Source organism: Diplotaxodon limnothrissa, linkage group LG6 (assembly GCF_057381915.1).
Source record: "Diplotaxodon limnothrissa isolate DT_005_m linkage group LG6, D_limnothrissa_male_GT1.1, whole genome shotgun sequence".
NCBI classification, from domain to species: domain Eukaryota; kingdom Metazoa; phylum Chordata; class Actinopteri; order Cichliformes; family Cichlidae; genus Diplotaxodon; species Diplotaxodon limnothrissa.
The window spans coordinates 6,766,214-6,792,853 of NC_140601.1; the positions used below are offsets into that span (position 1 = coordinate 6,766,214).

At 40.1% G+C, this 26,640-nt stretch overlaps 1 protein-coding gene across 1 annotated transcript; it reads right to left on the minus strand.

Annotated features, from left to right (window-relative positions):
• Window positions 1–1,459: 1,459 nt before the first annotated feature.
• Window positions 1,460–24,738, minus strand: col9a1a (collagen, type IX, alpha 1a). Its single transcript, XM_085355552.1, has 32 exons — window positions 24,664–24,738; window positions 23,942–24,016; window positions 23,447–23,485; window positions 23,302–23,364; window positions 21,166–21,219; window positions 20,972–21,007; window positions 20,712–20,735; window positions 20,195–20,248; window positions 19,965–20,018; window positions 19,777–19,809; window positions 19,385–19,441; window positions 19,257–19,310; window positions 19,112–19,165; window positions 18,950–19,003; window positions 18,319–18,372; window positions 18,184–18,237; window positions 17,958–18,011; window positions 17,507–17,560; window positions 17,260–17,313; window positions 17,130–17,174; window positions 16,958–17,011; window positions 16,689–16,742; window positions 15,259–15,312; window positions 10,210–10,281; window positions 8,798–8,833; window positions 8,650–8,694; window positions 8,365–8,397; window positions 7,921–8,067; window positions 7,553–7,607; window positions 7,181–7,369; window positions 6,441–6,518; window positions 1,460–1,665 (listed from the first exon to the last, which is right to left on the minus strand). Exons 1-32 carry the CDS (start codon window positions 24,736–24,738, stop codon window positions 1,460–1,462), a joined length of 2,064 nt encoding a protein of 687 aa, XP_085211678.1.
• Between the last annotated feature and the right edge of the window lie 1,902 nt (window positions 24,739–26,640).

Here is a 26,640-nt window from a genome sequence, read left to right on the forward strand (position 1 = left end):
TTATTTTATTCTGTATGCTGGAATATGCAGAAAATAGGTTTAAATGCTAAACAAATGTCTTCAAGTCAGAGAATATTACATATAATTTATTTTTTGCTTGATGCATAAAGTTAAAAGATTAAAACTAATCAAACAAGTTTTAAAAAGAGACTTTTTGAATTTTATATGCAAAAAAACAGAATTGGGTCTATTGCTTGATTACATATTCAGGTTGTGTATCATCTTTTTAATAAATAACTAAGTAATAAAGTAACTAATGACTTTTGGAAATAAGTAATCAGCAAAGTAACAGGATTACTTTTTGGAGAAGTAATCAGTAATTAGTAACTAATTACTTTTTTCAAGTAACTTGACCAACACTGGCAGTGTACACAACTGTTTATATTCGGGTTAAGTCAAAGGATTAAAGAAAATTAAAACCTACCAAAATAGTTTGGTTTGCACTGGTTTCAGTAAATGAAGATAAAAGTAAAATAAAAAAATTAGGTGAAAGCTTGGCAGAGACCACCTAAAATTTTAATGAAATATTTGAAATATTTACAGTGAGGAAACAGGATGCAATATCAATGACAATTTTAATGACACTGTAAAAGCACTCATTTTAGTAAGCATGGTTAAGCACGTCTTCATGAGATCGGCTTTCTGATACTTTTTAATCCTTTTGTCTGAACTTGGTGTGTTTTAAAGTAACAAACAGCTTTGAGTTTTTCATCGTAGTGATTCAAGTTTACGTTTTGTTTTAAGTGCACTTCATTTTTATTTTCCTTGTTCATACAAAACATGCCAGGGGTTATCAAAATGTTTTTATTTCCCTCCTTTGTACAACTTGAAGATGTCACGTCAAACTTTGATATAATAAATAAGAAGTCATATAAAACTGCCAGAGAGGTTTTCAAACATGGCCAACCTCTAATCAAAACCACACAGAGACAGAAATTATCAAACATTCTCCTACATTAAGAGCAAAAAGCACAAGTGGGGATTTAAGTGGACAACCAACAAAGATACTCACAAACTAATGTATGTTTTTCATCAGTATAATTTGCATATTGACACATTTACATAAACACACAGAAAATATTGCCGTGTTGTTTGAATCGAGAAGGGGCTAGAAGGTTTGTAGAGGGAGCTTTTAATTTCTCAAAAATAAACCCTCCTTTTACTTTTACAGTACAGAGATGGCAAAGTTGAGGTAAAATTATTTTTTTTGTCATATAAAGGAGTTTCAAAAGCTGATGGGTGTTTTTCAGTGTCCACCATAATATGACTTTATAACCACAAAGATGGCTTAAAAATAAATCTAGTTCCAAATCAGCTGACTACATTTAAAAACACAACAACACACTCACACACACACACACACACCAAGCTTCAAAACTCAAATGGACACATTTTCTACAGAGTTCTAGTTTCTCCTCCACTCTGTCAGTTTTCCGCCTAATGCAGCTGTGGTCCCTCCTCACATCTCAGTGGGACCTTTCATGCTGGAGTCCTTTGCCGAAACCGGTGATGCCACCATGGGAAGGATGCACTGCGACGGCTCACAGTAACTGTTCAAACCAGGAGGACCAGGAGGTCCAGGAACACCAGCTGTACCAGCAACCCCACGAGGTCCCCTCTCTCCGTCACGACCGTCTCTGCCATAAGCTGGTCGACCAGGATTGCCTGCAAACAGAATGACAGAGGATCAGAAGTTAAACATCCACGTTTTTCTGTAATCATCCTATAGACTACATTGATGCAGCCCCTGGACCTGACTTTTTACACTGCACTGTGATATTGCTATGCCCACCTTCTTTCTATGACTGGTTGTCAATAAATTCACTCTATTTTACAAGATTGTGGGTGATACACTGATTTAGTTTAGTTGTGTTTACTAAGCACTAATTTACAAATTTTTGCAATACAGTCCAGGAAGATTATCCATAAACCTTCAGTTAGTATGTCAAATGTAATGATTGCACAAGAGCAGTGCAAAGAAAAACACAAAATATGAGGAAATATAAATATATTCAAAAGTTTCCCATGTTCAGTTTGCATAGAATATCTGCCTTTGTCAACTATGTGGAAAACCTTAGGCCAAGTATCTAACCCAGTAGTAGTCAAGTGCTGTGAATTTTTGCAGCTTCTCATTACACTTAAAATGTGTCATGTTTGGCACTGCTGGCATTAAAACTCATGTGTCAGATGAATATCAACAAGTTACTAGGCCCTGGGTATCTAGAAAGTTCTAAACATGATGTGTTAAAGCAGTTCTGTAATAATTAACATCATTATTTGCAGAGTAAAGTACACGACTACAAAAATGAAATGAACAATTTTTAATCACTATAGCAATCAAGTCAGTTAAACTTGTGGGATATTGATCTGGTCAGTTTAGCAGCAGAGGGGGTTGTCTGTCAATAAGCTTCAGCTGCTTTTGTGTTTGTGAAATTAACAACAGGGGAACTAGAGGGGCAACAATGAAACAACCACCAAAACAGGAATGGTTTTGAAGGTGCAGGACACTGGCATTTTTTTTCTTCACTTGTTTTGCATACAACTAGGGGCACTGTCACTACTGCTAATAGAGCCCAGTTGGCATTTGGCATACACTACCAGATTTGGCAGATCTGCTGATGTCCTGTGTTTTTCACAGATAAGAGTAGGTTCACGCTGAGCACACGTGAGAGAGAGGAAAGGATCTGGAGAAGGTGTGGAAAACATTATTCTCCCTGTAACATCATTCAGCATGGTTTGGTCTGAAAAGGCACACACACCCTATAGAGGCTAGGCAACAGCACCCTTGGACCAACTGTCGGACCCTATGCTGGTGCAGTGGGTCCTGAGTTCCTCCTGATGTATGACAATGCCCAACCTCATCTGACAAAACTCTGCAGGAAATTTCTGGAGAATGAACAAATTGATGCCATTGATTGACTACATGCTCACCTGACCTAAAGCCAATAGAACATCTTTGGGACGCCATGTTTCGATCCATCTGACACCACAATGTTATATATAGAATGTTGGACTCGTTCCCGGTGGGTGATGGGCTCCGCCAGGGCTGCCCTTTGTCACTGGTTCTGTTCATAATTTTTATGGACAGGATTTCTAGGCGCAGCCAAGTGGCAGAGGGCTTTCATTTTGGTGGCCTCAGAATCTCATCTCTGCTTTTTGCGGATGATGTGGTTCTGTTGGCTTCATCGGGTGGGGACCTCCAGCTTGGACTGGAACGGTTTGCAGCCGAGTGTGAAGCAGCGGGAATGAGGATCAGCACCTCCAAATCTGAGGCCATGGTTCTCAGCCGGAAAAGGGTGGCGTGCCCACTCTGGGTCGGGGATGAGTTCCTGCCCCAAGTGGAGGAGTTCAAGTATCTCAGGGTCTTGTTCGCGAGTGATGGGAGAAGGGAACCGGAGATCGAAAGACGGATTGGGGCTGCAGCTGCAGTAATGCGGACGCTGCACCGGTCCGTCGTGGTGAAGAGGGAGCTGAGTGTAAAAGCAAAGCTCTCAATTTACCGGTCGATCTACGTCCCTACCCTCACCTATGGCCACGAGCTGTGGGTAGTGACCGAAAGAACGAGATCGCGGATACAAGCGGCAGAAATGAGCTTCCTCCGAAGGGTGGCTGGCCTCTCCCTTAGAGATAGGGTGAGAAGTTCGGCCATCTGGGAGGGGCTCAGAGTAGAGCCGCTGCTGCTCCACATCGAAAGGAGCCAACTGAGGTGGTTCGGGCATCTGACAAGGATGCCTCCTGGGCGCCTCCTGGGTGAGGTGTTCCAGGAGGCCCCGGGGCAGACCCAGGACACGCTGGAGAAATTATATCTCTCGGCTGGCCTGGGATAGCTGGAGGAGGTGGCTGGGGAGAGGGAGGTCTGGGCCTCTCAGCTTAGGCTGCTGCCCCCGCGACCCGGCCTCGGATAAAGCGGATGAAGATGGATGGATGGATGGATTTTTTCCCCATTAAGATCTGATGTGTTTTCAAAGTCTTCCTTTGAACAGTTGTTTTGAGAAGTGTACTTATTCTCCTAAATATAAACTATTTAACTGTCAAAGTGATACTGTTTTTTATTTAATGTGCACCCTTTCTTTGAATTGCAGAGCTTTCCATGCCTCTAATTAAAAAACATTTTTTACAATGACTGAATGCAGCATTCACGGTGTTAAATGCAGCATTCACGGGACAGGGTGGAGCAACAGTTTGACAACCCTCGGAGTATGTGGCAGGGACTAAACACGATCACAGACTTTAGAGGGAAAACCAGCACACCGCAGACCACGGCCTCTCTGTGTGAGGATCTAAACGTATTCTACGCTAGATTCGACACAGCGAACACCATGAGACCGGACAGTGTGCGCACCGCGGATGACGTCAGTGCGCACACTGTGTCTGAGGAGGATGTGCGGAGGTGCTTCAGGAAGGTGAACGCACGCAAAGCTACTGGTCCGGACGGGATTCCCGGCCGCGTCCTCAAGTCATGCGCGGCTCAGCTGGCTGGAGTGTTCACGTACATCTTCAACCTTTCCCTTTCTCTGTCTGTAGTCCCAGCCTGCTTCAAAATGGCCACCATCGTCCCTGTACCCAAATCCTCCACCATCTCCTCACTGAACGACTGGCGACCTGTAGCCCTGACCCCCATCGTAAGCAAATGCTTCGAGAAGCTGGTCAGGGACTTCATCTGCTCTGCACTACCCGACTCACTGGACCCTCTACAGTTCGCATACCACCACAACAGGTCCACTGATGATGCCATAGCCCTGACACTACATACTGCCCTGTCACACCTGGAGAAGAGAGACACGTATGTGAGAATGCTGTTTGTAGATTACAGCTCAGCATTCAATACCATCGTTCCCTCGAAGCTGGACAGGAAACTGCAGGATCTAGGACTGAGCAGCTCCCTCTGCAGCTGGATCCTTAGCTTCCTGTCTGACAGACGCCAAGTGGTCAGACTGGGCAGCATCACCTCATCCCCCGTCACACTGAACACTGGTGCTCCACAGGGGTGTGTACTGAGCCCTCTCCTATACTCACTCTACACCTACGACTGCACAGCCACTAACAACTCCAACATCATTGTGAAGTTTGCGGACGACACTAAAGTGGTGGGTCTTATCACCAATGGTGATGAGACGGCTTACAGGGAGGAGGTCAGCGCCCTGACCCACTGGTGTCAAGACAACCATCTCACCCTCAACGTCGCAAAGACAAAGGAGTTGATAGTGGACTTCCGGAGGTGCAGAGAAGTACACACCCCCATCACCATCAACGGCGCTGCTGTGGAGAGAGTGAGCAGCTTCCGGTTCCTTGGCGTACACCTGGCTGAGGATCTTACGTGGTCAGTTTTGTGTGTTTTGTTTGTGGTCAGTACACACAAACAAAACAGTGAAGAAGGCGCAGCAGCGCCTCTTCTTTCTCAGGAGACTGAAAAGATTCGGCATGAGCCCCCGCATCCTCAGGACCTTCTATCACTGTGCCATTGAGAGCATCCTCACTGGATGCATCACCACCTGGTATGGCAACAGCACCGCCTACAACTGCAAAGCTCTCCAGCGAGTAGTGCGGTGCTCTGAACGGATAATTGGAAGTAAGCTTCCCTCCCTCCAAGACATCTACAGGAAGCGCTGCCTGAGGAAAGCGGGGAGGATCATCAAGGACTCCAGTCACCCCAGCCATAAACTGTTCAGACTACTTCCATCAGGAAGGAGGTTCTGCAGCATCCGGTCCTGTACCAGCAGACTGAGAGACAGCTTTTTCCATCAGGCCATCAGACTGCTGAACACTTCATAGACACCTCAGCTTCACTACTGGAACTTTAACATTATGCACTCCATACTGTACAGTAATGCCACTGTTTTGCACGTCTCACTCTGTATATTTTATTTTATTTATTTTATATATTTTATTTATTGTTTACTCTATTTAATTTGTAAAATATGTGTACACACACACACACACACACACACACACACACACACACGTAGAAAAATATTTAGTATACACATCCAGAAATGCATATACTATTATATATTGTACATATATTTATTAGTTTCAGATGTAGCCATTCTTGTATTTTGCTTGTTTACATTATTGTATTTTGCACAACTCTGTTGCTTGTGAAGCTCGCACACAAGAATTTCACTCACATGTGCTGTACCAATGTACCTGCACATGTGATGTGACAATAAAAGTGATTTGATTTGATTTGATTTGAAAATTATAATATTATTAACCTATAAGACTTTATGCACTCGGGAGGACAGAAAGGGATATTTTTGCTGTTAATTAATATAAAAGGCTTTGTGTAATTGAGCTCAGATCTGGGGTTTTTTTGTCCAGCATTATTGTTCATCCAAACGGCATTTTTCTTTTGGACAATATTACATAATCTTCACTACCTGATGCTTGACTGAGACATTTAGTTCATTTATTCTATGTACAGCTATCTTGTCAATTACCTGGTAAACCAGGTGCACCTGGTTCTCCTTTGGGTCCTCTCGTTATGGGTCCCCTGTCCCCTTTATCACCCTGGTCACCTGTGGGGAGGGAAAGTAATTATCACCAATGGGAAACACATAATTAAAGTTACTATATTTAGCTGTGTTTAGCATGAGGTTCAAACTCAGGCTTCACACCACATCTGGTCCCTCATTCAGATGATTTGTCCCTGAGGAGCTACGGGTCAAAACAACATGAATATAAATGACTGTCAGTTAATTTCGATAATCCCACAGGCTTGCAGTTTACACATGAGTCATTTGCTTTTATTTTTCTGATTCAGTAATAGTAATCCTCCTGATAAGCTCCAGATTTCCTCTGTCTAAATTACAAATACATCATAGCTGTGTATCTCAATACTAGAGTTAAGCATGAAAGATTTATTTTTAATTTTGAGTTTGCATGTGATTCCATGTTTGGTTTAACCTTGCCTGTTTTCATATATATGCACCTGAAATGCACACCTCTGCCAGTGGTTTCCCATTATTTTTGAACTGATCTACAGATAGCAGTAATGCACCAAGAAACTCAGTGATGCACCAAAAAAAGGCAGAGAATAAGAAATGTGCTATTATATGCTTGTTAGCAGTGACTTATCACCAACTTAAGTCAGACAGTTTTGCGGTCTTTGTGCTCACTGGACTTGCACATTAGGGGTTGCGCTACTCCAACAATCTTCAACTGCCAAGATAAAGCTCACCCTTAGGTCCTTTGATTCCCATCAGTCCAGGTGGCCCTTTCAGACCAGGCAGACCTCTTGATCCGGTGTGACCTGGGAAACCATTCTCTCCTGTGGGGCCTGGAGGTCCAGGTGGGCCTGGAGGACCGGGCATCCCACCAATACCTGACTCAGGCCTGGTCAAGCTAGCTGCTAGCTGGGCAAACTGATCTGTGGCACAGGAGAATTTTATTTTTTAATTTTCTGTGTTAATCGGTGGATATATAGATGTAAAATAACAAACATTTTGTGTTTGCCACAGATTGGTTTGAAAAGCTCTTTTATCCAAATGACTGTAAAGCACACTGTCTTCAGTAACTACACCTAGTGGTAACCAGCCGATAGAACGCTTACCTTGCATTACCCTCATGCAGACTTGTTTGATGTGTGTATCTGTTGGTGATTTTCCCTGAACAAACAGATCGTTGATAGTGATGAGTGATGGTTACTGAGGAAATTCTGGTGTTCTCAAGGTGTTTCTTGAGAAGATTGGATATTTATAGTCTCATTAAACATTCTGCAAAAATACTGAACAAGTATTTTTTAATTGAATACTAATAATAAACACTGGATGTATCATATTCCCTTTCTCCAACAATCCATTTATTGAAAATTCAAAATAACAAGCATTGTATTTCACTTGAGCGAACATGCTGTTCAATAATCGACCATGATTCAACAGAGAGTTGTAACAGAACAGTACAGAGATAAAAATTTCTCACCGCTGGTCCCTGTATTCCCGGCAGGCCAGGCACCCCCATGTCCCCCTGCATGCCACGGGGTCCTGGTTGGCCCAACTTGCCCTCTTTACCTGGCAGTCCTCGGCTGCCCTCGGGTCCTTTATTTCCCGTCTCTCCTGGTGGGCCTGACTACAAAAAATAGCACCAAACAGATGACTTCAACAGAAAAAAGGGAAGAGAAGTGGGAATCTGTGGAGTAAGATGGAAAACACTGGACAGAATAATACAATAATACATTTTGATCAATCTAAAAAATTAGGTGGGTTCTCATTTTTAAGAACATATAAACCATAATCGTCAGCGAATATTTCACTTTATGCGTAAGGAAGCTAGCATATATGAAAGTTTACCTTTTTGAACTAAGTTATGGGAAAAAAAAAATCTCCAATATTTAAGGATAGGATACACTTGGTTAGATGAACATACCGATCCTTTCTCTCCAGATTCTCCTGGTTCACCCTGAAAAAAAGAAAGCAGGCGTAAATAACTACATGCATGCAGAAACATCCGAAGATATTTCTACCAGATACGTATCATATTTTATTATTCTGCAAAGCTGTGTCACTTTGTCACAAAGGAGTATTTCCCACAACAGATTTTGCAAACTCAAGTGATTCTTGACACTGTTAACAACTACATCCTTCTTAATGGCATCACTGCGAGCATGTCTGTTTTCCCACTTCTTGGTACTTTCAGTAGTTGATAACTCACCACATCTCCTCTCTCTCCTGCTGTTCCCTCAGCTCCTGGAAGTCCCTAAAAATATTAAAATGTGCAGATTTTTAGCTCAAATCCCACTCTGTGATTTGTCTAATAATAATGATAATGATATTACAGTTTAATAAATAAATAAAAATACCTGGTCTCCCTTTGGACCATCAAGACCGACTGCACCCTGAGAAAAACAAAAAAGCAAGATAATTATTTTTGGGAGTTTGATAGTATTAACTGGAAATAAATAAATTTAGTGCACCAATACCCACAATAATCCAATTTGCTAATCTAGATCTGATCCAGACTTCATTTATCTGATTGAAGCTGCCTGAGTCAAAAAAAGATATGACTTTAAATGGACCTGCATTAGGACAGTGTGGGATATTGGATCAATTATTTATTAGTCTAAGGAGCTTGGAAAGAAAAGCGTCTGGACTTTTTGTCTGTATCAGTTATTTATTATTTTTACAATTTTCGATGAATTTTTAACTCATTCACTGCCAGCCATTGGCAGTGAATGAGTTAAACCCATTGACTCATTCACTGCAATTGACGGCTATAGACGTCAATGGCAGTGAATGAGTTAATAGAATTGTCATTTTAGTGTGGTGATCACACACAGCAGTAACCCATTCTGACAAATGTATTTGGAAAGCTAATCTGAAGCCATCTATCAGTTGTATGTGCAGTATTTCCTGACTGGGGCCTGATACTGGTCATCTGCAGAGTCACAACAACACTCCATCAGCCTTTTTTCAACTCAGGGGTAAAAACACACAATTGTTCCTGCTATAAAATTTTATACAAAACTTCATCCAATTCACCTACTTAGTTCCAGTTACACCAGAAAGCCTGCAAACAATAGAATTAAGGATTTGTCTGGGAAGGTTCTCAGTGATCCAGGTCATCATAGTCTAAGGAGCTTGGAAAGAAACGTGTCTGGACTTCTTTAGGTTTCTGTGGAGACGTTTCACCTCACATCGGAGAAGCTTCTTCAGTTCTAAGAGCAATTGGTGGAGAGTCCCAGATTTTAAGCCCTATGGGAGTGTCCCCCAAGAGGGTCATGGACCCCCTATTGATCCCCTACCTAATCACACGAGCCAAGGTGTGAAAATGGGTGTGGGTCACAATCAGCCAAGGTTTCGGGGGGTTAATACACACTGTAAACATTTGCTATGTTTTAACTTTGTATATTCTCCGCACACCCTCCACCCCACCCCCGCAAGTGATCAGCTGATCTGACTTTCTCTCTGCTCTGCAGGTCTGAACACGAACTGAGCAGAGTGAAAATGTCTTGTTGGGTTTGCACCCACCTTTAAAGAGGATCATTTATATCTGTTTGCTTCTTTTGATATCAGCAGATCTCAACCATATCCCCACACAAATTCAATTCCCATATTGTTCAACAAAAATAACATTAGTGTGCAACTTAATAAGTAGAGTGAGGTAGTGCTGTGAGCCACGGTACATGTGACTACTTATTTTGGACTGTTGCATTCACATGACTTCGGTTTAAATCAGATCTGTTTTTATCTTGTTTCATTTTGTGTCTCTTACCCTGTCTCCTTTCTGACCACGGAAACCAGCAGGGCCAGGGAGTCCGGGTAGGCCTGGATTTCCTTTGCTCCCCTATTTTTTTTTTTTTTAAAATAGCCACACACAGACATAACCTCCTCTTAACATATAATACACACATTCAAAATCACAACACAGAACACACTGTGTGAAGCCTAGAGCAGGTACCATACCACCCCCAACTTAATCTAACCATATCTACAAGGGAAAAAAACATTTCCAGCTTTACATCATTCTGAACCACAGGCTGGACCCACCAGCACCCCAAGCATCCACCCTCCCTTGGATGTGTTAGGGTTTCAAGGGATAACATGTGGGGATGTGGGCATTCCTGGGGAACAGAGATTTCTTTCAGGGTTTCTCGGGTTATTTTCCTGTCCTGAATCCCCCCTGAGCTGCAGAAAAAATAAAAGTCTGTAACACAAGAGACCATTCATGCCCACTCACCAGTGGATTAGAGACTTAACTGCAGGGACAGGCGTTCATAAAGACGTTCAGCTCTTTATTAAAAGCACAAAAACATGACTCTGCTTTCCTGCAATGAATATCTGAGCAGATACAAGGTTTTTCTTTACCGGATTATTCTCGTGTCGAATAATACTTTCAGGATGGATTGTATTTATGAACACTGTGTCTGCTTGGCTTTCAGTTTCGAGGCGCTCATTTCTTACTGATTTTTGCTCTCCCAGTGACAAGCAAAAAAGACCAGCGTGTACTTTTCTCAAGGCCCATCAGACCTTGGAAATTATTGCGTTCTACTTTTTAATTTTTTTTGCTTGTTTGAAGTTATCGTTATCTGAACATTTCCTCTCTGTACAGCGTCTCCTGTTTCTTTTCCCACAACAGCACTATCATAATCCTGTTGTTTTTCACTCAGGCGGACTCGGTTCTAACAAAAAGCATTGCTTTTAACCCAGATTTGTTGATCTGTCTGTCTGCCAGCAGGAGATCTCAGGAACTGTGCATTTATATGACTGTAAAAAGAAACAATTAAATACAACTTTTCTACCCTTTCATGATCTAAATCAGAGTTTTCTTTTGTTTTCCCACTAATTAATTAACATAAATAAATTATTCTGTAGACATTCTATGGAACACCAGGACTGCCATAATGAATTAATTAAATACACCATTAAATAATTAATTAAATGTGGCAATAATTAATTAAAATTGGAATTAATTAATTAAATAGTTATGACACATGTAATTAATTAATTATTGACACATTTAATTAATTATTTATGTATTTCACATTTTAATTAATTATTGACACATTTAATTAATTATTTAATGATATATTTATTTATTTCATTTTGGCAGTCCTGGCGCCTGGCTCTCATCATGAAATAATTTTATCTGTCAGCCTCACCCATCAAACTCAGGAGGCGGGGTTAACGCTGCCCATGCAGCTTCTCTAACATTTGATTGGTTGCCGTGCAAAGTAAGTCAAAACAGGTCGATCCTAGATAATCGATTGCTTGTGTAGACTTGGGGCAGCCAGGTATCCCAGAATGCAGATCAAATCACAGGCAGCAATGGTGGTGGTGTAGTTTTAAAATACCCCGTTTTTCTGTCACCAGCTACACTTTTAACAGTGTTTTAGCCGCGAATGTCGCGCCGTATGTCTGGTCAGGTTGTCAACATAGAATATGTTTGCAAAAGTGCTCAGATGTTTTCAGAGATTTCACTAGCTCTGCTAACAATTAGCATGCAGAGTGCACCGAGGGGGTTACGTTAACCAGTTTGTTTACATATTCCACTCTCCGTGTTCCACATGTTGCATTCGCAGATTCTCATTTTCACCGAACGATCGTCTCTTTCCGCCTGGTCTTGTGTCTCTGTGCTTCTGTAACATAAAGAACGAGCTGACATTTTTCTCACGAAACCAGCGATCAGCTCAACAGACCCTCAGTTTACCTGCATGCATCCTCCTCCTCATCTGTCAGCTGTTTAACACCTGCTGCTAATTCAAGAAACACGCCTACGTTACCTGGTGATAGTCACAGTTTAACTGGGCAGCCGGTGCTCGATATAAAGCAATGTCAGCGCATTTTTCTGCACAAGATAAGTAAATATAGTGTTTTCCCCGAGCGCAGAGCTGCTGGAGCTTGTTTCCTTACAGAGCACTTTATAGGTGAACAGCTTCATCAGCGGCTGATGTCCAATCACCGGCACACAGCTTTGAAACCTCAGCTGAGTTTTAGCTCTCAGTGGTTAAACGCTGGACTTCATTCACTCAGGTTCTGTCTGTCGGGTCACGTTTACTTCGCTGTTTTATTTACAACTGAGCAAATCGGTTTGGCTGAGGTTAAAGTTACGTTTCATAACTGCATAGTTTCACAGACGTTTAATGGTTCACTGGCACATGTGTTAGACTGAACTATCATCTAAATATCATCTGTTTTTTAATAGTTATTCAACTGTATTCTAAGCACCAGCTGTCTGTTAGAATGTGATTTTTTTTCTCTCTCTGTTGGCACACGTATAAAAATGCGCAGGAAAATCTGACGTGCATGGCAAACTTCACCGACGATATTTAGGGAGGAATAAACACACATCAAACATAAATGAACCATTTGCCTGTCTCCATAATTGAGAGCATTTTCTCTTCTTATCTCAACACTCTCTCTCTCTCTCTCTTTTTTTTTTTTTTTTTTTTTTTTTTTTTTGCTTTTTCGGTCATGTTATGTTTACCTGTCAAAGGCTTGTTACAAACTATGAAACACATCGTGCAGACTTCTGGATGTTAGAAGAAAACTAATACTGCTCATGAATGAGACTAAAGGCAGGAAGGTGTCCTTTAAAACTAAACATGTTAATAGGACCTCCCTATTTATATCATAGTTTATGATATAGCACGTGTATTTCAGTAATAGCTGAGGCCACTATACGTGCTGGCCTCATATCAAATGTGAAGGCAGACTGAGTCTATGTTTGACGTTTTTTATATCTAATCTTCCTTTTCAAACATTTAAACAGTCTGCAGCTGAGGGAATACAAACTCAAATTGTCGGAACAGGTTTGCTCGTTTCTTGGATTCATTTGGTGATTTATTAAATCTATAACTGTTATTCTAATCTGCTGCTGAGTCTCTTACACTTTTCTTTATGCTGTATATTTTCACGTCTCTGGAATAGTTGGAAGTTAGATAGTCAGGTGGGAAACTTTGTGTTAATTCATGGAGCTGAGGATATCGTGGATATCGTGGACATGCTGACCTCGCTGCGTGGTGTACAGAGCGAGGTCAGCATGATTAATATTCACAATAAAAATATTAGCCGAACATCATGAAGTCTGTATGTGTTTCATAGTGTCGAACAACCTTTGTACAGTTAAAGCCAGCAGTTACTACATGACAGAAACACCAACGTTATCTCTTTTATGTGTTTATACACAGGTCACGCTGATTACTGAACAAAAACCCAAAGATCAGATGTTAAACAGATTTATTTGCTCTCTCTCCTCCTTAAACATGTTTTTAATGTTAGTTATAATTCAGAATTGGCGACTGAAACACGTAGGACACATAAGAACATCAGGAAATAAAACACCGATAAATATAACCTCAGTAAAAGAAGTCAGCGGGGGTTACTACAGCTGTGTACTGGGGCCTGCGCTTTGTCGGTGGGATTGCTTGCGAGGCGAGCGGGTCTATCCCACGCTTTGCCGTGAGACTGGGCAGACATCTCCGAAATCATCGAAACACTTTTGCAAAGAGGCTGTATCTTGACAAACCGACCAGACACATGAAGATTAAACCACTACATTCTCGGCTAAAAAAAATATTAAAACGGTATTTGGTGACACACAAACAGGGTTTTTCAAAGCTCAGTTCTGTTAGCTTCCACATGCCGGTTGTTGTGTGCTAGAAACAATGGCCACCAGGCCAAAGCAATGGTTTTGACTCGATCAGCGTTAACCCCGCCCCCTGAGTTTGATGGGTGAGGCTGACAGATAAAATTATTTCATGATGAGAGCCAGGCGCCAGGACTGCCAAAATGAAATAAATAAATATATCATTAAATAATTAATTAAATGTGTCAATAATTAATTAAAATGTGAAATACATAAATAATTAATTAAATGTGTCAATAATTAATTAATTACATGTGTCATAACTATTTATTTAATTAATTAATTCCAATTTTAATTAATTATTGCCACATTTAATTAATTATTTAATGGTGTATTTAATTAATTCATTATGGCAGTCCTGGCGTTCCATAACATTCAGCTCAGATCCTTAAATCGTGTTGATGTGTCAGTATATTATGCAATACAGTTAAACTCCAGCATAATAAAAGCATGGATACCTGTTGATGTCCTTTTACCATGTATTATTAAAGCCTTTCCAGTCTATACAACCCTTATGTTTTCCATCAATATTAGAACCAAAACAATATGTCAGCATACATCTGAAAAAATCTACAGCAAAATGTCTTTATAGAAACCAAAATCTACAAATCTGTTGGAGCTCTTTGGACTGTTTTTTTTTTTCCTGTCTGAATTCACCAACCCAAAGGAGCACTAGCAGGAAGCTAATGTTACAGCTCAGTTTTCATGAAGTCAGACAGTTGCTTTCTTGTGTTCAGTGATGTTCACTAAGAGATAAAATAGTTTTCACTCCAAAAAATCTAGATGAATACCTAGCGCTACAGGCAAAAAAACTATATGTACCATCAAGATTTCTGATTATTTTCCGTTATTGTCACATATATCTCAGATTTCAGACTAAACTAAAAGCCTTTACTTAGAGTGTGACTGTTGCACTGGGAACTACTGTAAATGAATGCAACAAAGATCACGGAAGTTACAGTAAAACCAGGACCTCAGCAAGCAAGCAATATTGATTTTTAGCACATTTCCCAGACAGGACTCTTTGCAGAAAATAAGATCTCAAATAAAATTTTTAAATATCTTACATTTAAGAAGAATCTTACTTGTGTTACTGTGTTAAATTCTTTTTCTCCCATATTTTTTTTCAAAACATAATGTCCCCAAGAGAAAAGACGGCTTTCCCTCAGGTCTTACCCTGGCTCCTGATAATCCCGGGGGCCCATCGGGTCCTCTTTCTCCTTGTCCACCCTAAAACACAGAAGAGCTATGGTCACATCTGGAAATACAGACAGAAGTGAGTCAAAACGCAAGTGAAATAAACAAAAAGAAATGCAGTTTGGTAACTTGTCATGTTTGATATACTGTATGTGATGATATTTTTAGGTCAACTGTCCTGTAGCTATTACAGGGAATCTTTTATATCCTTATCGTTTACAGCTCATTATTTTTATAGTTGAACAAGTCACCGTATATTAACATCCTTATTTATCATATATCCCAGTCAATCCTCTGGGTTTGACTGGGATATTTGATTTTTTTCTAATTGGCTGGCGCTCCTAAAGGTTGTGTGTCTAAGAATATGCTGTCACTCAAATTTGAAGCCTGAGCTTTTGGCTAACAGATGTCCGGGTACACTCTCCTTCTGATTATAAATCTATAAATGCATTTCTTCTCTACATGACTGTTTGCTCTCAATTTCTCATTCAATAAATATCGTTTAATCAAATTTGAGGCAGCGGACTTTGCATCTGTTTGTGTATGTTCTGAATGGAGACCAGCATAGGTGCACTGTTTTCCCTCTCATCTCATTTCTCATCCTGCTGAAGTTACTGTTAAGATAAGATAAGATAACCTTTATTAGTCCCACATGTGGGAAATTAGTTTTGTCACAGCAGAAAGTGGACAGTGCAAAAGTTATATAGCAAAAATTAGAATACAATACAAATGATATACTGTGCACAACTGTACAGAATACAATAGAATGAAATAAAATACTATATAGAGTAGAATAAAATATACAATAGGATAAAAATAGAATACAAATTCTATATACAACTGAGTAAAAATACAACTTTGTCAGAAAAGAATATTGCACTTAGCCTTATTGCACATGTGTGGGTTTGTGTGTGTTTGATCAGCTGCCTTCTATCTCTTTAATCTTTAACCTCTATTAATCTATTAATCTTTATTAATCTATTAATCTTTAATCTTTAATCTCTTTTAATCTTTAACCCTACTGAGGAAGATGAACAGTTACTTACATCATGGAGTTTCCTTTACTCTGCAACAGTTTGCTTCCTCTGTTCATATTGATCAGATTTACAGAGGCTATAATACTAAAGCTTCTAGCATAAAATAACAAGGCTCAAACAATTTCTTTAGACGTGTTTGCACCATGCCCTGCAAGTAGGCCATGTAGGCAAAGCTAACAGGTGACTGCTTCTGGCTGTTGTGTTTTGCCCACAGGAAGGTGGAAGTCAGGACTTAGGTGAGATAAATAGTAGATATTGGGGCATCATGAAGGGCTGGAAGCAAACAGGAGGGGATCTTCTGGTTTACGAAGGGAAAACAACTATTTTGGAGGTTAAAGTGAAAAACCAAGTACATGAATTTCAGAGACTTACTGGTCCTCCTCTGAGCCCAATGGGTCCCACCTCTCCTTGATCACCACGTTCACCCTAGTGAACAAGATATCAGACAAGATAATCATCAGAGCTCCAAAAGGCAAGAATTTTTGTCATCTACTCATAGTAAAAGTTATCTGACTAATCCATTAGTTGGTACCTTTAACCCGGTAAGGTACAGTAGTTTAATGTGCTTTTACATGCGTCTATTGAGACTTTTGCGTAACAATTTAATGAACCTGATGCATCTCGCCTTGCTTCAAACTTACTTGTTTCCCTGGAGACCCCATCAAACCAACAACTCCTGGATCGCCTGCGTTACCCTGGTGACACAGAGAGACAAACAGAACATCATTGGCTCATCTTACTGTGGAACTCCTGTCTTTTTGCAAACATAGTTTTGTTTTTCACGAGGTGTTGGTACAGAAGCATTGATCATACCTTTGCACCTCCGTGTCCTTTTTGACCATAAGCTCCCGGCAAACCCTACATGAAGAAAATTGTAATAAGTGAAAATATCTGAGTCAAGAAAAGATGTTAATGAGGAATCAGGCTGTCAGACGTCACTTACAGGAAGTCCCTGTGGGCCAGCATCACCTGGAGCCCCATTTTTTCCTGGAAGACCCTAAAAATAAAAACAATTGAACTGCTAAAGGAGGAGGAACTGCTAAACACCTTTATTGTTATTGTATTATTGTTGCTAAAAGTAATTCCTAAGGAAATGTCTACAGACTTAGACTGAAGGCTAAACTAAAAGCAGTCTTTTGAGAATCTAGACTTCTGTTCATTATTAATTAGATATTAATTAAAACAGTTACCTTGGACCCTGGCAGTCCAGGAATTCCTTCACGACCATCTGGACCAGGAAGGCCCTGTTGGCAAGATAAGAGGGATCTCATTACAAAGCTTATTTCACACATTTAAATCAAAGTTCCACAGTAAGAAAAAGAGGAAGATGTTATATTTGGTAGAGAAGGAATATGTGTAGAGATAAAGCTATTTAAACCCAATACGGTCAGTCATGATAGCTAAACAGCACAATAAGAGCGTTATTGCAATTAAATTCTGAATTCTAGCAAGACAAAGACACAGGAAAACTCGTCCATAGAATACAGGTGGGAAAGGAGGATAACAATATGAATTCAACAGACAATGGTCGGATGGTTTTAGAAGTAGAAAACAACAGAAAAGCAGGTCAGCAAGAAGACATAGAAGAAAAGATTCATTGACTGATTGATTCTAGCATGTATAAGACATATCTGTGCTCACAGGGTCTCCTTTTGGCCCAGGAACTCCTCTGATTCCTGGTGGACCTCGGTCCCCCTATGAAATAACAAACTGCAATTAACTGCAAACAAATTCACATGATGACAGGCCTAAGTTCATTTCATGCTAAGTTCATACTGGGTGATGTATTTCAAGTGGAAACGGAGAGTTAAAAGAAAACTTTGGCTGATGCTAAATTTCTTTTCTTTTTTTTTATTTGTGATCTTACCAGCACTCCTTTTGGGCCGTTCTCACCAATGGGTCCTCTCTGGCCTGGATCCCCCTAAAAATGGTCAGTTTTCATCAGGATTTTATCCAAGTAACACAAAGGACTGTGCAGAGATAATAGTAAGCTTCCACTCACCGGAGCTCCCTGGATTCCACGAGGGCCTATGTCGCCCGGGTTTCCACGAGGTCCCTGTTTATAGTAACGGAAAAATGGACATAAGTCAAATTAAGTTAATACATTTTTTTTCTATTAAAAGTATACATGATTCACTTTCCAGTGCACGTCTTAGATCATGAAATTACTGCGTTTTGGGTCTTTTAGGCTGTATTGGATAGAGACCGTGTAGAAAGACAGGAAAGTGGGGAAAGACTGCAGCAAAGGGCCGGGGGTTGGACGTGAACCCAGGGCTACTGCTTTCCATCCATATGGCATATGAGTGCCTGTATATCCCACTGAGCTAAATCAACACCATTACTGAGCTTTATTAATAACGATTTTTTGGGGAGAACATGCACTCTCCTCACAGAAACTCAGGGCCTTTTCTCTTGAGGCAGCAGTGCTAACCACTGTGCTGCCCCTTTTCATATAATAGTTTGTAAATACGTCTGTAGCTATGGACTACAATAAGCAACTTGCACAAACTTCCTTAGAGGTATTTTTTTTTTACATTGGACTGTCCCTTAATATATGCCCTTTTGGCTCAAACTTTACTGTTTACGTTTACAAATACAATCCATGAAACTGTATGCAGTGTGCGTCCTCTCACCCTGTCACCTTTAGAGCCCATTATTCCTGGGAGGCCTCTTGATCCAGCTGGGCCCTAGAATTACTCAGCAGATAGAGGAGTGTTAATATGTTTGACTGCATGGAGCAATTTCTGTATGCATTCAGATTTTTAGGGTCACAAGAGAATGATGAATTAGTTTACTGGTAGTCCTTGAGATCCAACTTCACCAGCCAGTCCCTGTTCACCCTCATCTCCCTGAGAAATGAACGTCCCAGAAATGTCAGGATTTGATATCAATGCTTAATTTTTTCATGTAGTGAAAACTAAGATGTTAGCATAAGGTTACCTTGTGTCCTTGTCTTCCCGGCTCACCTGATTCACCTTTAACCCCTTTGTGACCCTATAAACAGAAACTAAATGTTAGAAGTTATCAACAAAAAGCTAATTAAATATGCTAATAATTGATCAACTTACTTTCATGCCTGGGAGGCCAGAATATCCAGTAATACCTAAGGGGCAGGCATTGGGACACTGGAAAATACAACAGCCTATTTGAGGTCATGGAAACGCCCTCCCACCAGGGGGCTCCACTGACAGCTAAAACAACGCTGTAATCTCACAGTCAAGATAATCAGCTTTTAAGATAAGATAATACTTTATTCTAGATTTGGGAAATTCTTTTATTACAAATGTTACGATAAGAACAATAATAATAATATTTTGAAATTAACAAAGGAATGATAATTTTGCTGCTAATCACATCATTAAGTCTATTCATGTTCTGTTCTTAGTATGTTTCCCTGGTATGTAAGCCAAATGTAAAATTGTGGTTTTACAAACAAATAGTTGCAGGTTTATCTACTTACCAGGTCTTTGCCTTCATAGACAGCCGGAGGCCCCTAGAAAAAAGTGTCTGAGCTTAAATCATCTTATTTTTATTTTCAATACAGACCTCATCTATTCATTAAAATAAATTACCAGATCATTAACCTTTATTATCTTTTTTTCCCTGATGATGTTCATTAGCAGTGTACACAGAAACTGGGATACTTACTCTTGGACCACGAGGACCAGGAAGACCAACTTGACCTCTTCTCCCTCTTGCTCCCTGCAGCAGATAGATGTGTTTTTATTAATCAGTTGTGTAGTCACCAGCAGGACATGTTTTGTGATGATTGTTGACTTTGTTTGTACTGAAGGTATTGGCTCTTTCAAAGATAAAAACTTTTTATTCTACAAAAGCTAAGAAATTGTATTTAGGCAATTTATGATTTATATACTCACTGGGGGTCCTACTTTTCCCAGTTCCCCTGGTAGCCCATCAGAACCAGGAATACCCTGTTAAAAAATACAGCAAAATAGCATAAATTGTTGTAAATGAGCTCTACTTCCACCTGTGCAACACTGAGCAGTTTTTAACAGAAGAACTGATAAATTCTAACAAAAACACACCAAAATATTAGCCACAATAATAATTTAAACGCTCCCATTTGTGGAAATGACATTAACAAGATGATCAGATATTTATCATTTATCAAATGAAGCCTTGCTTCAAAAAACATTGAACATTCAAATTTGTTTTTAGCAGAAGTTAGATCTTTTCACCATACTCTGCCCAAAGAATAATATCGTATAAGAGCCCTGGAACTACAGAACAGCCTGTAAATATGTTACAAAGTAACCAGTAACCACTCAGTTGCTGGTAAACACAAATCGGCAACCACTGATTTGTTTGTTCGTTTGTTTAATGTACATACTTATGCAAACCTGAAAAGGACTTAGAAATCAGCAGTGTACTCACATCAAGTCCATCAGGTCCTACGCCCTGTGGGAGAAAAGTCCTAAATTACAATGTGTCAAACTGAGAGTAAGAAATAATTACAAATTTGCAAAGCTTCTGGCTGGCTTTATTAGCTTTAGTCAAATTGTCTCAATGCACTTTTTAAAACTAGGTTGTACAAGATATAATAGGTAATAACTAAAATGAAGAAAGAGGTCAAATTTGCATTGAAAAGAAGGTAATATATATAAAGCAATACATATTTGAATATCTGTACTTACAGGCTCTCCAAGGGGCCCACGTGCTCCAGATTCCCCCTGAAAACCAGCAAGAACAGAAATGTTATTTCACATGAGGACAGAGTACAGTATACTTGCAGATATGTGGTGCTACTCTATACTGTAGTGTGAAAAAACTGATTTAGAGATCTGAGCAACATGACTAACTGAGAAATATGTTGAGACAATAAACTTACTTTTAAGCCTTTTGGGCCCACGAGGCCTGGATCCCCAGGAGGTCCCACAGGTCCCTGTGGACATGAAACAAAGTACATTCAAATCTTGGCATGCAATAATGATATTTTAAATATATATTGCACTCTAGCTGCCATACCATTTTTTTCTTTTCCTATTGTTGTTTGGTTTGATTTCTGTGTGTGTGTGTGTGTGTGTGTGTATGTGTGTGTCTCATAGTATAGGACTGAGGTTAGAGAATTTATAGGTGGACTTGGTGGACTTGTGTAAAGTGAAATTGTAACTTTCTGTATCCAATAATATACACTTTACTTTTTCTTATACACTTTACAAAAGCTCTGGAGGTCTCCTGTGATATCAGGCACCAAGACGTTAACAGCAGATCCCTTAAATGCTGGATGTTGGAAGTTGTAGCCTATGTGAATCACATTTGTTTTTCCAGTACATCCCATAGTTGCTCGCTCAGGCTAAAGTCCAGTCAACCCATTGAATTCCCTTATGTTCCTAAGACTATTCTTGGAGAATTGCTCCAATATGTCAGGATGCATTATTATCCTGAAATAGGCCAATGATGTGCTTTGAAGTGATGGGTTTAGATTGCAGTAATGATTAGCTTAGTATCAAAGTAACATTCACATGAAAGACAGGACCTAAGGTACAACTGCAAATTGAGCATTCTGACAGTTCAATGACCATACAACACAGCATGCTGTGATGCCCTTTGTGTCCTGGCAACTTGTCACTTTGCATGCAACAAAGGGTGCTCAAGTAGGGATTGGACAAGGGTTTGCATCACTTAGAAGCCCAGAATAAATAATGAGCTGGCCAAAGCAGGAGACAGATACCACTGATGTCAAAAACTCATCACACTTCATGAAGGCAGCAAAGAGAGGATTACCGGTAGTTAGAGCTATAATGAAAAGATCAGGGGGATGGCACCCTGAGATGAACTGCGAGAAGAGAGTCTGAGATAGCAGACGATAAATAACATTGACAAAAAGAGAAAAGAAATGTTAAATATATGTGTAAGCCATTCATGGGATATACAATCAAGATACAAGTTCCTTGGGGATAGCATAAGGGCTCTGATCATAGTGGCACAAGAACCACCAATAAGCACCAAGGCAGAAAGCTATCACAGCCATCAGAAGCCATGTTGCAGGTTGGTCAAAGATGGCACTGAGACAGTCCAGCTCAGAGTAGCAGGAGCCTGGAGACTGACAAGTACCATAGGCTGAAGGAACAGCTAGAAAACATGAGGGATGATTGCTCCAGATTATGACACATGAGACTGAAATAAGTCTGATATCGAGTTGAGGGTTTTTACATTCTTTAGCTTTTCCGCTGACTGCCTTCCTTATTAACAACATTCAAAACACTCCCCACTTGGTCAAAGGCATAGGTTAAGAAATAAAATGTGTCAACACATTCAGTCTGTGACAAAAGGTTCCTTCTGTCTCAAAGCTGAAGGTCAAAATCTCAGCAAATTTCCATTTAGTATTGTATTAAAGTCTATATTCTGCTTCTATAAGTAAAGGAAATTGGTGTAACTTTTGTTTTTAATTAATCACAGAGTGGTTGTGCAGGCTTGCTAAAAAAGAATTCAGTACATATAAAACTCTGAGTCTTTCAGTCTGTTCTCTGTACCACCACCACATAGAGGACAGCAAACACACTGTGACCATTCTGCACCATCTTTCCCAGCGTACAGCCTTCAGTCAGCCATCTCTGGGCAGCTGATTTCCCTGAACTCCTTGAGTAGTGCACAAAAAGACCCCTGTTTCTGTCAGTACGCTATTTGAGACTCAACCCTAAATAAACAGATTGATTTATTCAAGGGACCTTTCTTTTTCCTCTACACTTTTGCTCAGCTGGGGCCAATATAAACTGCTCCTACAGCAGCAGATCTGAATGTCTTAAGTCATGTGGCTCAGATCTTACGGACACTTAATACATTATCGCATTGGAGAATTTAAGACCTACTGGATCAGGTTAGCTGGTGAATTCAGAACTTAATAAAGTCTTTTATTTTGGTTTGGACTATAGAGACCACACGGCGAATGATTAAGCTATAAAACATGACTGCTGGACAAACACTTTACCAGTTTGTGCCTGTGTTGACATGTTGTCTTACTTACATCTGCCCCTGGGATGCCTGGAGCTCCAGGAGTCCCATCTTTGCCATTCTCTCCATCAGGTCCCTGGAAGCAGAAGATTCAGCATTACTGATTTTATTAATCTTAGACTTCTGCATGTGAGAAGAGAAACCAAAAACTGACTCACTGGTGCACCAGTCACTGTAGAGTCTTCTCCTCTGTCGCCCTGAAGACACATGAAGGAGATGATACAATGAAAACTAAATATTCATCATACATATAACTTTATGTTTCATTGTCATTTATAAGGTGATACATAAATGGCTCAATGCAATCATGATACCATCAAATGATTTCATTAAATGTGGATTTAAAAGACTGTCTTAAACTTTTTGAGCCCATAGCAGGCCAGCATCCAAATGAAAAGGCAGACTTTCAGTGCACAATGTATGGCACACTTTAGATTAAGATGATCAACTTTCTCTTTTTCTGTAGGGCAGTTCTTCTGAAAAAGGTCAACGAGCCCTGCATAGATACAACTATACCATGATTTAGACAGAGAGACAGACAGAGCTTTGTTATTGTCGGAGAACATCAGCTGCTGTTTGGTTTCACTGTTCACTGAGCTGATTAATCCTGGAATAAAATTCAGTACAAAAGAAGAACCAAAAAGCAGACTCACATCAATACCGTCCACTCCGGGCACTCCACCTATCCCGGGTGGCCCTGGAGGGCCTCTGGGACCGACTGGGCCTCTCTGTAAAACAAACACAGAAAACATTTTTTACTTTTTTTCCAACTGAAATCCATCTCCAAATACCAAGCAGTGCTGCTGCTGCTGCTAGTGTGAAGGTAAGCTCACACAGAGTCCCATTGTCTGCGTGATGTGAGTGGCTAGGTCACAGAACCAGGTTTCCTATTATTCCACCTAAGTAACCGCATGTGCTCAGATTACTGCTGCCCTCTGGACTTCACTGGTGCCAGTTGCGATCACTGGGATGAACTGACATTAGAAAAACCTAATAAAAAACACTGAAATCATTCATTTAATCATCAATACAGCATGTTAAAGTACAGTAGCCTTAAAGTACCGTGCATTTTGCAGTAACTGCTTTAGGGTAGTTACGTTTCCACCACAGAAAGCTTTTTACATGTCTAAAGTTAGAGCACAGAGTTAAAGAAGAATATTTAACTCATAATGAGATTACTTAAAGTGCTACACAAGTATATGAAATACAGCGGAGTAAAAACTACAGTTAGGAACCGTAAAGTGTGCTCCTTTCTGAGTCGTAAATACCTATCAAATATACCACATCGGCTCTGCCACATGAACGCATAGGACATTAGGACTTTAAAAACGTTTGCAGTTCAGAGAAGAGAAAAAAATCTACGCTTATCTCTCACCTGAGCGGAGCAAATAAACACAATTTGCAGTAAAAGCACCAAGAAGGATTCCCGACAGATTCGTGGTGGAGCCATGATCTTCCTACGGACCGAGGAAGACACTGAAAGTCCCTTTTTCCAGATCAGATGGGGCTCTCAGGCAGTCCACCTGTCAGCGTCCCCCCTGACTGAAACCCCACCGCCTGTTGGAAGGGGAGGATGTTAGAAAGTCCTGATTATTTCTGAGAGGCTGAGGCCGGCCGGAGGAGGAGGAGGGGTTCCCTGCACACACAGGGTGGGACGTACTTCCCTTTACTTGTAAAGGTTAAGCTGAATGTTTAATACACACACAACTGTTACATTACTGTGGTTCTTATCAGTAAATTGCTACATAAAACATAACAGCATTCTGTAAAGTAAGATGCTTTCATTCCACTTTTAATACCAAAGATTTCGAAACTCAAGGTTTACCTTTTAGTCTTCTGTGGGGCCTTCAACATCAACTTAAGGTCCAACTCTGCTAACAGAAGCCCTAAATGAACTATGGTGGTATAGCTTTAAATGATAGAGGTGGGGGCCTTTACATGTTTGTGCCCAACTACACCACTTATTTGTATTGTACTTCAATTTATTTTTCAATTCAATTTTATTCATACAGCGCCAACAACAGTCACGTCAAAGTACTTTATATTGTAAGGTAGACCCTACAATAATATATAAAGAGAAAAACTCAACAATCATATGACCCCCTTTGAGAAAGCACAACAGTGGGAAGGGAAAACTCCCTTTTAACAGGAAGAAACCTCTGGAAGAACCAGGCTCAGGGAGGGGCGGGACCATCTGCTGCAACTGGTTGGGGTGAGAGAAGGAAGACAGGATAAAGACATGCTGTGGAAGAGAGCCAGAGATTGATAACAAGTATGATTCAATGCTAAGAGGGTGTATTATGACATAGTGAGTGAGAAAGGTAACTGAAGAAGAAACACTCAATGCATTTACTTAATGTATGTAATTCACTCACTTACTGAATGTCATCCTTGTACATATTCACTTACTGTTTATTAAGTTCTCTTTTTGCACAGTCAAGGAGCTTTTCAGGACACATTTCACTACGTGTTGTTCTCGTATAACTATGCATGTGACAAATAAAGAATCTTCAATCTTGACTCTTGAAATGGAAGAAAGCAGCCCTACATATTTGTTTAATATGTGCATTTAAGATGGAAAGTCTCAGATTTCAATCCACTAACTAACCATTAATTAGTGGGGTTAGGTTAAGTGGCGATTCTAATTTCTCCATAGGTGTACATGTGAGTGCATATGGCTGTCTGTCTCTCTGTGTTTGCCCTGCGACAGACTGACATTCTGTACAGGAAGCAGGAAACTGCCTCTCACCCTATAGCACTTGGGATATGCTCCGGTAGCCCTGCAACCCTCATAAAGATAAGCATAAGAAAATGGCTCAATGGATGGACGGTAAATGTTCAGTTCTAATGTCAATCCATCATGTTTCTTTAATTACATCATCTAAAGAAATAATTTTCAATATATTACAATTATATTAGTATATTATATTACTGTTGTGCAAATGTCTTTGCTTAATATTTGATGAAAACATCAACATTGATAAATTAGATTGAATATCCAATTTTAACTAAAAACTACAGCAATATACTACCTCAAAATCAGTTCCTCATTTACTTTAAGATATTATTAAAGCAACTTTAACATTTTCCTCTCACACACCGTGCCCTGGCGTTCCTATCTGGGAGGATGATTAATGTGATTTGTGAGAACTATTTATTATCGTCGTTGTACTTTTCCAGTCCAGTTAGAGGTGGTAATGCGTCGACTCGTCAATCGCTAAATAGTACAACGAAGAAGAAAAAGACCGGATGTTTATGTCAATGACGTTAGCAGGCGTCATTTTCAAAGCTCTTTACGGCCGTTGTCTTGGTGCTGAGTGTTTAACTCTGTACAAACAATAAAGCGCAACTA

Coding starts and splice junctions, on each gene's coding strand:
- col9a1a (XM_085355552.1), bottom strand. CDS start 24,738: ATGGCTCCACCACGAATCTGTCGGGAATCCTTCTTGGTGCTTTTACTG. Junction 15,313..16,688: donor TTGGGCTCAGAGGAGGACCA/GTAAGTCTCTGA, acceptor TCTGTGTTTTAG/GGTGGACAAGGAGAAAGAGG. Junction 1,666..6,440: donor AGGTGCACCTGGTTTACCAG/GTAATTGACAAG, acceptor TTCTGTTTGCAG/GCAATCCTGGTCGACCAGCT.